We start from the raw sequence: 13,994 nt of genomic DNA, 5'->3' as shown, positions 1-13,994 counted from the left end.
ATGTAAGCTATATTGTATTATTTAAGTAATAGGTAGTACGTAGTATATGTAGGCGCACACCGGATGTCGCGGTGCGAGTTGATAAAATTAAACTCGAAATCCGAATCCGGTTACACAAGCCTGCATTCACGAATCATGACCAGTCGACTTCAAGAGACCTTGATGTCTTACCCAAGTTGCCAAGAAATTCTCTAAATTAGGCTCGAACGATGCATGCACCGGCGTGCCGGCATGAACAGGGACCAAATCTATCCAAACAAGCTCGCTAACTAGACAGCGGACTGACTGACCTAGCGCTAGTCTGGTGAGATTGAATTCGAGCTGCCCGGACGAATATCCGAATCTAGATCTTATCTGCTTTTCAATCGCCAACATCCAATAGTACTGTAATATGGTACTAGATCTGACCGTGTTTAACATAATTAGCAAGAGTTTTGCTGCAACGAGTCCTTCTCGACGTCGATATTAATCCAGCCTGCTATGCATATGTCTTGGGCCATGGCCATGGGGCTCCGAGACTATGTCTTGGATGTCAAATATATCCTGCACTGTGTAATATATTAATATTAAGTTTAACCCTTGATCGCAGGGTGAAATGGAGATTCCAAGGAAAGACTGTAATATACGGAGTATACTACGTACGCGTACTAGGTATGTTTGTACTTACTTCGCTATCTGCGCAGCTGCAGGCATGCTATGATGATCTGATATAGACATTTACATATACCCGCCGCTGACCACACCCAAGAATTCACCCGCTCCAAGTGCCGGGAACAGGGTCTCACGATTGAACAACAAGCCTTCAGGGCGAGATGCCAACGCTCCATGCAATTTCGGGAAGTGATACGTCGATATCCCAGGATCCAATCAACCCGCCCACTCATAGCTCGTATCAATCAATCAATCAATCAATCAACCCATGCAAACCCACTGAAATAATACATCCAACAAGAAGAGGAAGAAAAACCTGCTAGACCAGGTTGGGGATACCGTTTTCATGGTCAAGTGTCTTCTTTTTCTTCGGTCAGGCTTAATTTTCGCATGCAATCTTGGGCTTGCGCGAAGCGAATGATGATGACACTCCTTGTTGCCGTCGGGAAGCCTAGCGTTGCAGTATCCCATGAATAAAAACGCTGGGCTGGTTTCAAGAAAAACAAGGGAGATCTAGCTTTTTGGAACAAAAATGAACCGTGCTTGCTCCTCTGTTAAATACTCCTTCGTGTCGCACTAAGCTAACAACCATTGTTGGTGTTTTAATTTTCCTCCGGCTTCTTTGGTTCCGTTCTTGAGAGAGACATTTGCATCTTGCAGGTTCAATTTCCGTCCATTTGCACTTGCAATTGCATTTCCAACATTAACAGCGTCGACAACACGAAATACCAGTATTATATTAGTATTCGAAAGGAGCTCCAGATTCGAAATTAATTACTTAATTAACCTATCAACCACGACGAAAGATTCTGCAAGACTAGTGCTGTTACATAAAACCTTGTGCTGGATCGTAACTGCCTATTTTGCCCTAGGCGCGCCACAGGAATAGAATACAGGAAACTTGACATCCTCTTAAAAATGGAGCCTCGATTCCAATTGTGTTTGTAATTGTAATTAGGTCGCACGGAATTCCTCGATTCTTACATTTCACAAAAATCCATTCAATCCACCGAACTATCACCTCACTAGATAATCAAGGAGGGTTTTGATCCTATTCTTCAGAAGGAAAGGGGGGGCAATTATCGATATCGACTCTCAATTCTTCAGAAATTGGGGTTTATTTATCTAGGATACACGATTATCTGGCTGGCTCATCAACAAGTTAATTCTCCGTCGGGAAGGTCGATATTGAAATATCCCGATATCTCCTCGAACTTACGAAAGAAACATATATACCTTAGCATTCCATACTCTAAAAAATAATACATAAACGAGAAGATGCCAACTCTCTACGGAGAGGAGCATGCGCTCTTACCCCGGGCGACTGGCGATCTGTGTACAGTTATCAACCAAGCCAGTAAGCAATTCTACATCTTCTCCTCGAATTGATGCATTGGCAGTTTTGCTAGGAACTAACTTTGGATGAAATAAAGCCGCAATCGTCGGTGGTAAATTATTCTACGCCGCAGGTACATATACATTCACAGATGGCAATGTCCAGATCCGTCGTACGTATAAATATACACACTTCTCTCGCAATCCGAAATAATCCCGCCAGACTTCAAGATAGCTAACTCGCAAAAAATTAAATTAAATACAGAGCGTAAACTCTTCTCGATAGACCTATCAAACCCTGTCACCGCACATACAACCATAAAATCTAATATCTATAAATCGATCGATACCCCCTCCGGATTTCCCGTAAACTCCGACGCGGGAATAGGAATCTACACAAACACCACAATATACTTCTACGACCCTTCGATATCAAATTCCAAAATCTGGACTTATAACGCCGATACGGAAGAGTTTAAGGAAATAACTGTCGCGGATGATCAAAATGTTCCGGAACAAGTATATGCTGGCGGATGGGCTAGTGATCCGGCTACGGGGATGATGTATTACACGGGAAGTTATAGGAATTCACAAAAGAAAAGAAAAAGGTCGTGGGGTTGGTTGACTGGCGGAAAGGAGGAGGAAAATGTATTAGAGAAGAGAGCACCGACGAGACCTTGGATGCAGATTTTAGATGCGAGTGAAGGAGACGATAAAGTGAAATGGTTGGAGGGAGCAGGAAGAGGGCCGACTTTGTTATACGGAACGTTACAGTATGTCAGATACGGGAAGAAAGGGATTCTAGTGGGCTTTGGTGGAGTTGATGTAAGTTTTATTCTTAAAAAGTGGTTATATACATCGAAGCGGAAGCTAACAAAGGGGGGATCAATCGATAGCCCGACGACCACAGCCAATTCGCGGATCCCAACGTGGGCTCGTACAGAGACATGCGAGATATCTTTGTCTTTGATATCGATTCTCAGCGATGGTATGTCTGGCCCTTGGTATTATTTAAACCTGAAAGTGCATTTTATTAACTACAAGGATCGACTCCAGGTTCACGGTACAAGCGACTGGTGGAAATGGAATCAGAGACATCCCAGATGGCCGTCTAAGCTTCTGCTCCGGCGTATCAGCGGCCCCAGACGATTCATCCTTCCAAATCACAATCTACGGCGGCTACAAACTCTCCAACGTCGCTGCTACAAATCGCGTCCACGTCCTCATTCTTCCAACATTTCAATGGTTAGATGTAACACCCAGTGATCAGCGATTGGGCGACGACCGATGGGGTCGACAAACAAATAAATGTGCTATGTGGAATGACGCACAAATGATTGTATTTGGTGGACAGATCCAGGGCAACAATGCAAGAAATAATACGCCAGTGAATACGGGGGCATGCAATGCGACGCATCCGCCGTTGGTAGTGCTTGATACTACGGTTTTCGAGTGGACCGATGAGTTCAATCCGAATCGGTCTTATAGTCAGCCGAAGCAAGTTTATGAGCTGATTGGTGGAGAGTGAGTATTCCTTCGAGTTCCTCTTCCATAAATCCTTTAAAATTCTAATTTAATATGGGAATATAGCTGGCGAGGATTGGCTGGTAGAAAGGAACCGCCTAATGGGTTCGACAATACACTGTTGGAAGATATATTCGCCACGACAGTGCAGAGGATAGACCAACCTACTGATTTCTCGGTAACCTCACCAAGTCCCTCGACATCTACAAGTGCAGGTAGCAATCCGAATAACAATACCGACTCCGAACCATCCGGTCCCAATACCGCCGGAATCGCAGGAGGAGTAGTAGGCGGTGTTTTAGGGATCGCATTAATTGTAGGATTGATCTGGTTCTTCTTCATTCGAAAACGACAACCAGAGGAGGAAGATATGCCTAGTATTCCATTGGCAACAGGTATTGCACCGATTGGAAGGCACCAGATGATGAGATATGAAAAGCCAGAGTTAGATGGAAGTCAACAGCCTCTGCAAGCGCAAACCGGGGCTACGGGTAACGGAGAGGCATTTGACGCACTGAAGCAAAACGCACAGCCTGGGAACGAAATGGCCATGGAACTGCCTGGAGATGAGAGATTAAGACCAGGCCTTGAGAGGGCGCCGTCGAACGGACGGTCGGTCTATGAGCTAGATAGCGGAGAGACGAGGGGTGAGCTGCCGGGATCACGATAATTCATATTATATTGTTCGATTCGATTCTTTTTCTATATATAACTATCCCCTTTCTGTGAGAGTTTCTTAGCGACGGTTCCTTCGAGATATCCATTTAATACAACATGCTAAATATTAAAATTATCGCGCGATCGCATTTCCCCGGATTTTACATTTCGTGAGCCGGAATAATAGTCTGGAGTCGGATTGTCATATTATAAATTATCGGACCTGGTGGCGAGAAGAACGTTAAACCCTCGGCTAGTCGCCCTGGCTGGAGCTCTCTGTGGGGAATGTCCGACCATTTCTGCTGACACCGCGGCCAACCGAAGCTGGCCAATTAACAATGAAGTATCTCGCGCCCACAGTTTGGTCATGGGTACATGTATGCAAGTGGTGAAGCCCATCGCATGAGAACTCACTTAAGAATGCTTAGCCTGCAGATAAGGTTGAGGTTGAGGTTAAGGTTGTGCCTGCCATCTATCTTTTTTTTTCCTATCTCAAGTACTATATAGTACCCACTCCACAGATATCTCTTTTTTTTCCCCTTCTTTTAAATTTATTTCTTCCCCAAATTGACTCTAATAATATCCCATCTTTCACCAGTAATTTTTTCTAAATTTTTAATCTCGATATCCGCATAGAAGGAAGAAAGTGCGGTCGCATGTGATCCGATTCAGCTGTCCTGTTTTTCTGTTGTGCATTAACGTTCGCTCAGCCGACGTCACTTGCCATACTATTTTTTATTATTTTTTATTATTTTTCGGCTGTCGCCCTTTCCTTTCTCCCTTTCTTCCCTTTCACTTCTCCAAGATGAACGTTAGCATGCCGCAGTCCCACGATGGACCACCGTTATTATCCCCGTTAAAACCAGAAAAGGATTCCAAGAATGCTCCTATACAAGCTCCGAGACGAAAGGAGCAGTCTCTGGATTTTCTCATCCGTAGTGGTCTAGCCGGTGGCGTTGCCGGTTGCACTGTAAGTACTTCGTCGCTTCAAAACTCGACATTGAAAACTTAGATAACAGGTAGAACTAACAATTAATACTCTGTAATGAGTAGGCAAAAACTCTCATCGCTCCTCTCGATCGTGTAAAAATCCTTTTCCAGACATCGTCTCCGCAGTTTCAGAAATACACCGGTTCCTGGTTCGGCTTCGGAAATGCGGTGCGCAACATCTACCACCAGGATGGGTTCATCGGACTATTTAGAGGGCACTCTATGACCCTGGTTCGAGTGTTTCCCTACGCTGCTATCAAATTTTTAGCATACGAGCAGTATCGAGCGATATTGATTTCAAGCAAGGAGCATGAGACGGTGGTCAGACGGTTATTGAGTGGTTCATTGGCTGGTATGCATACACCCTCGAAATCATCTCATGGTGATATCTTCGGAATGATAGACTGATTGATTATTATCCACAGGCGTGACGTCCGTATTTTTTACCTATCCACTCGAATTGACCCGTGTCCGTCTGGCGTACGAAACGAAAAAGAATTACAAAACCTCGATCACCACTATATTCCGTCAAATCTACCAGGAACCGCCACCGTCTCGAAGATCATTCTCATCCAATTTGCAATCCGCAAATGCAGCCTATAATATCGCCCGATCCGCTGCTGCAACAGCTTCCGATGCTTCAGCTGCAACATACGATGCTCTTCCCCAACAAGTCAGGTCTCCTTTGTCTGGTATCGCAAATTTCTACCGCGGCTTCTTCCCGACGATTCTTGGCATTTTGCCATACGCTGGATGTTCTTTCCTTGCCCACGATTTAATGGGCGACCTTCTCCGTTCTCCTGATTTCGAAAAATACTGCGTTAGGCCAAATACCGGGGTGGCATCTGATAGCAAGGAGCCGTACAGCCACTCCCAGCGATCAAAACTTACGACTCCAGCACAATTGTTCGCAGGTGGTGTTGCAGGATTGGTGGGACAAACCGCCAGTTATCCGCTTGAGATTATTAGAAGACGGATGCAAGTCGGTGGAGCCGTAGGCGATGGCAGAGCTTTCAATGTCGCAGAGACTGCGAAGATGATATTTAGAGAAAGAGGATTCAGAGGCTTTTATATTGGGTTGAGTATCGGTTTTGTCAAGATTGTGCCGATGACTGCGTAAGTGCTTCCAAGTTTGGTGTCATGCATTGAAAATATACTAACAAAACCTGATTTTTTAGAACATCTTTCTTGGTATGGGAGAGGAGTAAATCTTGGCTTGGGATATAGAAGATAAACCACCAGGCCGGAGTCGATCGGTCTTTATGTTATGATGACTTACTAGTGTTTGTTGGTATACCTACCACTCCGAATTCTTGCTACTTTTGCGGGCGTCTCTGGCTGTTTTGATATGTTGTTTTGTTTTGCATCCGCCTAGCCACCTGGCCGCTGCTTCTGTCGGTGTACATATCTGCTAGCTTTTGGCTAAGTAGTCTCAAGGGGAGAGCTCAGGTTTATTTCCGGGGGAGTTTCGATATTAAGTCTTAGTGTATTACCATATGGAATATAAACGTTGGAATTTCTTTCAAAGAAGGTCGAAGGACGTGGCAATCTGCTACACGAATGTCCTGCACGAACGTCGTGGAAACTGTTCAGAACATTCTCGTATTTACCTTGATATTCCCTCCGTAATTGATCAGAGAGGATATATAAACCCTGCGCTCCCCCTGCGCTCCCTTCTCATTTTCCTTTCTCTTTACTATATCCTTCATTCTCCTCCAGCCCCAAGATATACATACCTGCGCTCCCACTTTTTTATATTTTATCTATATACCTAAGTATCTTACTTTCGTATTGAGTTTATATACACTCCATAAGACTATCTATACCCTAGTCCTCTTGTTTTACCTACATATCAACTACTTACCTACCTACGGAATAGTCATGGTCCCGAACTACTACCAGATCATTAAAACACTCCGTGAATATTAATAAGAATACTACATGTAATATTATTGCCGGGCTATGATCGATATATATGCCTAGTACCAGAAGCCCCGGACTAAAAGCAAAGATTTCAGAAGAATATTGACATTTTATAGAAACATCCAAGGTACTATCCCACTTCAGTCAATTTTTCTCTCTCTTGTGAATGCATAAGCTAATGGAAAACTTTTGACAGCACCGCACTCATACAACTTTATAGCCTAAAGTGGGCAATCTCTCCGAAGAATATATTGCATATGCATATCAGGCAACAGTTTATGAGCCTTGTTTTTGCGAGAGATCGTATAAAAAGAAAATCAAGAGCTTAGGTTGGCCTCGATCTTCTTTTGGACGTTGATATTTTCTGCGGAAATATGAGATCAATTGCAAGGTTCTACACATACCGCTCCCGAAGACTTGGATTTGAATTACAGCCTCTTGGAACTCGCTTCGGATATACACGTATAAATATGATATGGTCTAAAGACGAGACTCCAATAAGAATTGTAAGTGATACAATGTATTTTTTATACAGGAAATTTTATACTAATATGACAAAAGCTTCCTATAGTTCTCTGGAATGGAAATGCGTTTGCACTATTGGCGCAAGTTGGTCGTGGGCCTGTGCTCTTATCACGAATTCTATACCGCAGTTCAAATAATCGACATTGTTGCGGAAAGTTTATCGTTTGCCCATTTGGCCATCTGATTTCCATGTTTAAAATCCATACATTCAATCCTTCGGGACAGTTGGACGAGAACAAATGGTTTCGCACAGGAGAAGTCGGATTTCTAAGGAAAACACGATTACCAACTCGACCCTATTGTGGGAGCTTTATTGAGTCATTGATCCTGAAAGACGGGTATAGAGTTCATAATATTCTCTACAGTTTAATCGACAACTTCGTTACCCCTGTAACTTTCGAATCTCAAGATATCATGCGATTCAATTCACTGAACACATGATAATCTCCGTCTTCGCTCCCCCTCAGCGTTAATACCCATTCACAGAGCCTTGAGATGAAATTCATAGATGTTCCAGAACTTCTTCCAGGCTCTCTGGTTTACAAGATAATCCAGGCTTGCCTTCATGATGGCTACACAGAAGTTTGGAGATATTGCGATATTGGAAAATTTCCCCCGATCTTCGAGTAGCCCCAGCACTCAGGGAACGTTCGAACCCGACTCCTCATCGGACATATGAATTTCTATGTTCTTGATCGCTCTTTCAACTCCGGTATCCAAAACTAGTGGCAAATATATTTCTTTCAGAGGTTTAGCAGCAACTACGAAATTCTTAGTCCAGATTCTCTTCAAGGAGATCAGGTATTCAACCATCTTTACGACTTCTTTTTGGAGTATTTGACTCATTGGGAAATATGATTTTCCGGGTCAAACTCCACTCACTTCCAATTTCGAGATACGGTTCGATACTTATGAACATATTCTCTTAATGTTAAGTCCGCGGTTCCGATGTCTGGGACAAATATCTTTTGGGAAAATCATATACTCGAAACGGAACACTTATCTGGTATTGGATCGTTATTCGTGTCTTCCATTCTTATACCGGTATAACGTTTCGAATACTTCTCTACATTGTTTTCGAATCCCTCGTCAGTCATATGCGTTTCCCGGATAATTTTTCAACAACTTGGAATGTCAAGGCTCGTTGGTCTAATACTTCTCGAGATCGTTCTTGATTTTCAGCATTCTGTTCTGTCCCTGGATGGCTAGTTCTCTATGTGTGGCTGGGCATATGAGTTTACAGAATCAGTCAGCGAATTAGAGACGAAATCTTTTCCAAGAAAATTTCCTTGATTGTCACCAGATATTACAGAAATCGTTGCATTCAGATTCATCTACCAGCATTTGCGGCGGAGAACGGCAAAAAAAAAGAAGACCTGTCCACCTCTTCACCGCGTCGAGACTCGATATAACATAAAATTAAGGTGGGACGAAGCAATTGGGAGGCCCAAATAGCTACGACGAAAACAATTGCCGGACGAAAAATACATGCTCCGAATCCTCTCTCGGTTTGAGATCATATGTTCGCAGTATCGGCTTACAATTATAATAAGACAATGACCAAGTCATGGTCACTTGCCCTGGAACACACGCAGGTACATATAGTTGTCTTCAAAACAATGGACGAATTTTCTCTTCCGGAATCGATTCTATGTGCCGGAATTTAAAGAATCACTACCACTATTTCCCTAATAAACAAATATCGAGTAGCCCGAGCGCTCACCTGGCTGCCAGTCAAAAAATATACCTCTGCTTGCAATTCGAGAATGGTTGAAAGAAGGTGTATTTGTTCTCGGTGATTGGAAGTTTTATACATGTTGATATACCAGCATCTGGAGATGTTGGTGTCTCTCCGCAATTGGTATGGGCAGCATAGGAAAGATTTTGGAGTTCATTCGGTCATAATCTTGGCCTTAGGTGGTTTCGTATCTACAGGACCCATCTGGTTTTGCAAGTCATCGAGAGACCATCTCAACTTCTGTACAAAGTTTTCTATGGAAGGGCTCTATACCTACATGCGCGCTATTTTCTTTTTGATATCACGGCTTTCAGCAATACTACGATCATGCGCCTACACGACATAGTTATTAGAATTGAAGTAAGTTCTGCTGTCTTTTTAGTTATAACGCAATAATTATAGAACTACGCTAATGTTCCAGCGGATAGATTTAATGTCAGACACATGGGCGAACGTCCGCAGCTATTGTTTGGTTTATAGCTTCCTGCGGCTGTCATTCGGGTACGAAGTGGCGATCCAGGTGCTGGATAGCGGGTACTGGTAAGGACAAGGTATTAAGGGCACGGACAGGTTGCTGGCGATGTCGACTTAGTTCTACCGGTACCCGAATATGCTTCTTGGTTGTCATTGTTACGCCTCTACACAACAAACACCGATACACTCTGATCAGGAGACTTTTCGATACATAATAATAGCTCATCTGATGAAGCTGGTATGTCAGCGGAAATCCTACCCTTTGCGTCTTTTTAATACCTCAATCTCTTTTGTTTTTAGAAGACTAGTACTAACAGAAATTCTTAGCTTTCATTCACTTGAACCAGCAGTATGTCCGAAGGTTGAAAGTGTACAGCGCAAACAGTTAAACAGACGATATATAATACTATTATATATTCAAAAACTCGACGAGGGAGACGTTGTTTGGAGCGAACATAGGCATTGTCACTTCGACTTGCCCAAGCTCTACGGGGCGCGAGAGCACACCTCTAAAATCGATACGAACTAAAGCACCTTTCCAAGACTTTGCCGAGCAAGGCGGCCAAATTTATGACTTCAGGTCAAGGCTGTAGCATCCAATTTGTCGATTTTTTATGGAGGGTTTGATATTGTCGGTCCGTACACTAGCATCATCAGTTCGGGCCTATCAAAAAACATTATTCTCATGGTCATGCATGTGCACTTCTAAATGGTTTCCACGGCTCATGGTACATATTAACACAAACGGCCCGCAAAAGTATCAAGGACAAAACAGGTCCTGTTTGGATCGCAGAAAAACATTATACATCAGTTTACACCGTTAAAATCAGTTTTGGATTACGAGTGTGGAATATTGAATTGCGAATGCCGGTCCGAGGTCTCTTACTCCTTAGGAAACCCCGAGACTCTTGGAATACCTTACAGCATTATAGCCACCCTAGAACAATTAATCGCAAACATCCTCAAGCTCCCGGTAAAGCTTTTTATCCCAAGGAAAACCGTTACGATTCCGTTATCGATATTTACAACATCGCACATACGCACGGTTACCACTGTCTATCAACCGACTACATATGCGTGTTCTCATCGACATTCGTTTAATTCCTTTTGCGAAGTTCAGAGTGCGTTAGATTCATGCACATATCTATGAATTCTCGGTACATATATTATATACACCTTTGCGGTTTAAAACTGTCAAATCGGTGAATTAAACATGTAAAGGGACTATGCATGGCCTTAGGTTATCCGAGAAACCAGTGCAGCGTCGTTTGGTCATCTCTATTTGAGCCGGTGTTACCGCTTCGTCAAGTAGTTCTGAATTTATGAGGGCTGGTTGAGGTTGTGGCTCCATTCCCATTCTTTCTGAAAATCATCAGTCGCTTTATGTAGAAAAGTTCATGTATTATAATACAGTCGAGACGCTGTTAAGTTACGAAATAATTTATAACCTCACATATGAAGTATGAAAAATAATCGACCCGAATTCGTCGGTTGAGCTCCATTCGAGAGTCGACTTCGTTGTATTTTGTGTGTTGCTTGAGGGATTGTTGAGGGACGATATGATTAAAGACTGGTTCCCTGCAGCCCTACGCAAGTTCGAGCTCGAGGTCCTTAGGTATACTATAGCTACGGTACAGTAATGTATATTAATAGATCTTCACTCTACAAATCTGTAGACCTCAAACAGGTAATATATTAATATATGGATAACATTATACCTGTTACGCTACATAAACTAAGTAGATTTAGCGGTATGTTTAGCGCTGCGGTATCAGTGTAACGTTATAACGAGAAGAACTTCGCACGCTCTGAACTCCATTAAATAATGCATTACAACCAGCGATATTTATATACAGTAAAATTAAAACCGACTATGCAAAGACCGTTAAATATTAAATTACAAGAATCATAGTTACCTCCCAGTGGAAACCAGACCAACTAATCCGCAGTACTCATAACCACTAACCTCCCTTTCTCCCTCGTCCAAAAACACATCTCCCCCAACTTCGCACTCTTATATTCCGCTTCTTGTTCCTCAGTCCCTACATCCTTATTACACTTCTCCAACTCTGCTTTAATAGCCTTCTCAAATATCAAGTGTAGATCCAACGGCGTAACAAGCGAATACTTCCACTTCCCCCTCGTCAACGGCCACGCCATCGCAATAAGTCTTTTCACATTCTTCTCTGACGGTCGTTTAACCTTCTTCCTCTTAATATCGTTATAAACATCCCCCCATGCGGATGTATTTTCGTAGGATCCGTAGTTCGGGTCCGTGGGGTTGTATGATTCCATTATGGTTAGGATTCTAATTTTGACGTTTAGACGCTTTCCTGCAGGGTTTAGGACGGGCTTTAGACGGGCTACGAGGGGCATTAGGACCGTGCGGACGCTTGAGCGGGGCTCTTCTCTCCAATCTTCGTCGCCGGTGCGGGTGTCTATTACGTCTATGTGAACTTTGCGGAGAACGGGACGGTAGATGGCGGCTGGGAGGAGTTCGGATTCTGGGTTGTGGATGGGGGCGAAGGTGCGGCCGAGGTAGAATTCTTGGACTTCTTGGAATTCGCGGACACTATGAATGGAAGATTAATAAAAAGGGAACCGTTGGAAAGACATTTTAATTTACGATCCGCATCTGTAAAAAGAAAGAGAGTACTTACTGTTGATCCGGATGATAAAAGAAGTTGACACGATCCCACAGAGTCTCATAATAGACATCAAACCCACCCTTCTTCGCGGGAAATTTCATCGAATACCCAGGTCTACGAATAATAATCCTAATAGGGAAAGTATTCTCCCTATAAAACATTCTAGCTGCTTCTTCATGGATCTTTCGGTTTACACGGAATATCGCAAGATCTAGTCTTGGTCGTTGGAGTTTTACAAGAGGAGCGGCGGATCGGATCGTACTTAGGGGTTGTTGGAATTGTGGCAGGAAGTATTTGGCGGTCGAGGCGAGAGGTTGTGGATCGAAGAGGACGAGGTAGGAATATATTTCGTCACGGATTTCGCGGGGTAGTCGGAGAAAGGGGAAGGGACGGGGTGGTTGACGGGAGGGTCCTGCTTCTGCTCTACTGCTACTGCTACTGCTGCTACTGCCCGCCTGGTTTGTATTGTTTGGGAACTTGAAGGCCGACATGGACCGTGATAGGAGCGTCATTGTGAAGGTAGCAGATATAACCGACTTGGGAATCGTCAGTTTCTAGTAGTCGAGTTTACTAGTATCTATACTTTTTGTGTATAAGTAAGTCTGTATGGAAAGAAATATCCGTCGAGGAGGAAAAGTGCTTTTCGAGAAGCAAAATTCAAGGCTTGAATTAAAGAAATCCGATGTAAATGGATAGATAGATAGATAAATAGAGATATAGACACAAAGTCCAAAAGTTTTTCCGTAGACACCGTCTCCTTTTTATTTCGCACAGGTCATGCGAGAATCAATACGCCTTTGTTAATAAATAAGTACTTAGTAAGGTCTACACCACCGACCCAGACCCAAGCCGTTTCGTTCGCCATAAACCCACATGCCTGTCCAGTCCGAATCCAGTTAATTGCCTGAGTAGAATAGAAACTTTAACTGTTTTTTCTCCCCTTCCCTCCTCCAAAAGTGGGTACACAATGAATGCTAGCCCTTGCCGCAATACCGATACAAGGGGTCTAGTCTCGCGTGGCAACTCCACCAGCACGGTCGTGGTTGGACAATTAACAAGACATTTGGGCCGTGCACCTGGTCAGTGGCGGGCTTTGTCATTTCCCACGTGGAAGTTTCTCTCTTTTCTTCCATCATTGACCAGGGAAGGGGGTTATAACAGGAAAAGTTGGATCAGGGCTGGGATTCACGATTTCTTAGATATATATTCCGCAAGCCGTTTGAAAGGCAGGCAGAAAGGTGGGCTTTTGTTTATGGTGGTGAGTTTCAAGTAAGATTGGTGCCTACTGAAAGAGACTATCTACACGCCCATCGTCATTAAAATTTACATTGCAGGATAGGACCATGTTGATGATCAAATAAAAAAGGTGGGATTGAAAGGAAAAGAAGAGGAAGAGAAAGAGAAAGAAGAGGAATGGAAAGAGGTTTTGGAAGGAGAAAAAAGGAGGAAATAGGCCCATTCAACACCCAAAATGACACAAATTCAACCCAAACGAAAAGAAGAAAAATAAAAAAAGAGAGAGAGAGAGA

At 43.3% G+C, this 13,994-nt stretch overlaps 3 protein-coding genes across 3 annotated transcripts; 2 read left to right on the top strand and 1 right to left on the bottom strand.

Annotated features, from left to right (window-relative positions):
* Positions 1-1,929: 1,929 nt before the first annotated feature.
* Positions 1,930-4,180, top strand: AOL_s00006g383 (uncharacterized protein; the record flags this gene model as incomplete). Its single annotated transcript, XM_011119692.1, has 6 exons — positions 1,930-2,008; positions 2,085-2,159; positions 2,252-2,811; positions 2,883-2,974; positions 3,043-3,510; positions 3,577-4,180. 6 exons carry the CDS (start codon positions 1,930-1,932, stop codon positions 4,178-4,180), a joined length of 1,878 nt encoding a protein of 625 aa, XP_011117994.1.
* A 792-nt stretch (positions 4,181-4,972) lies between these two features.
* Positions 4,973-6,384, top strand: AOL_s00006g382 (uncharacterized protein; the record flags this gene model as incomplete). The annotated part of the gene is made up of 4 exons (XM_011119691.1): positions 4,973-5,137; positions 5,221-5,509; positions 5,583-6,273; positions 6,336-6,384. 4 exons carry the CDS (start codon positions 4,973-4,975, stop codon positions 6,382-6,384), a joined length of 1,194 nt encoding a protein of 397 aa, XP_011117993.1.
* Positions 6,385-11,755: 5,371 nt separating this feature from the next.
* AOL_s00006g381 (uncharacterized protein) lies at positions 11,756-12,977 on the bottom strand (the record flags this gene model as incomplete). Its single annotated transcript, XM_011119690.1, has 2 exons — positions 11,756-12,389; positions 12,478-12,977. 2 exons carry the CDS (start codon positions 12,975-12,977, stop codon positions 11,756-11,758), a joined length of 1,134 nt encoding a protein of 377 aa, XP_011117992.1.
* Between the last annotated feature and the right edge of the window lie 1,017 nt (positions 12,978-13,994).

Source organism: Orbilia oligospora (assembly GCF_000225545.1).
Source record: "Orbilia oligospora ATCC 24927 unplaced genomic scaffold scaffold00006, whole genome shotgun sequence".
Classification (NCBI taxonomy): domain Eukaryota; kingdom Fungi; phylum Ascomycota; class Orbiliomycetes; order Orbiliales; family Orbiliaceae; genus Orbilia; species Orbilia oligospora.
The sequence above is the reverse complement of the archived record's forward strand: the minus strand, read 5'-3'. Positions and strand labels throughout refer to the sequence as shown.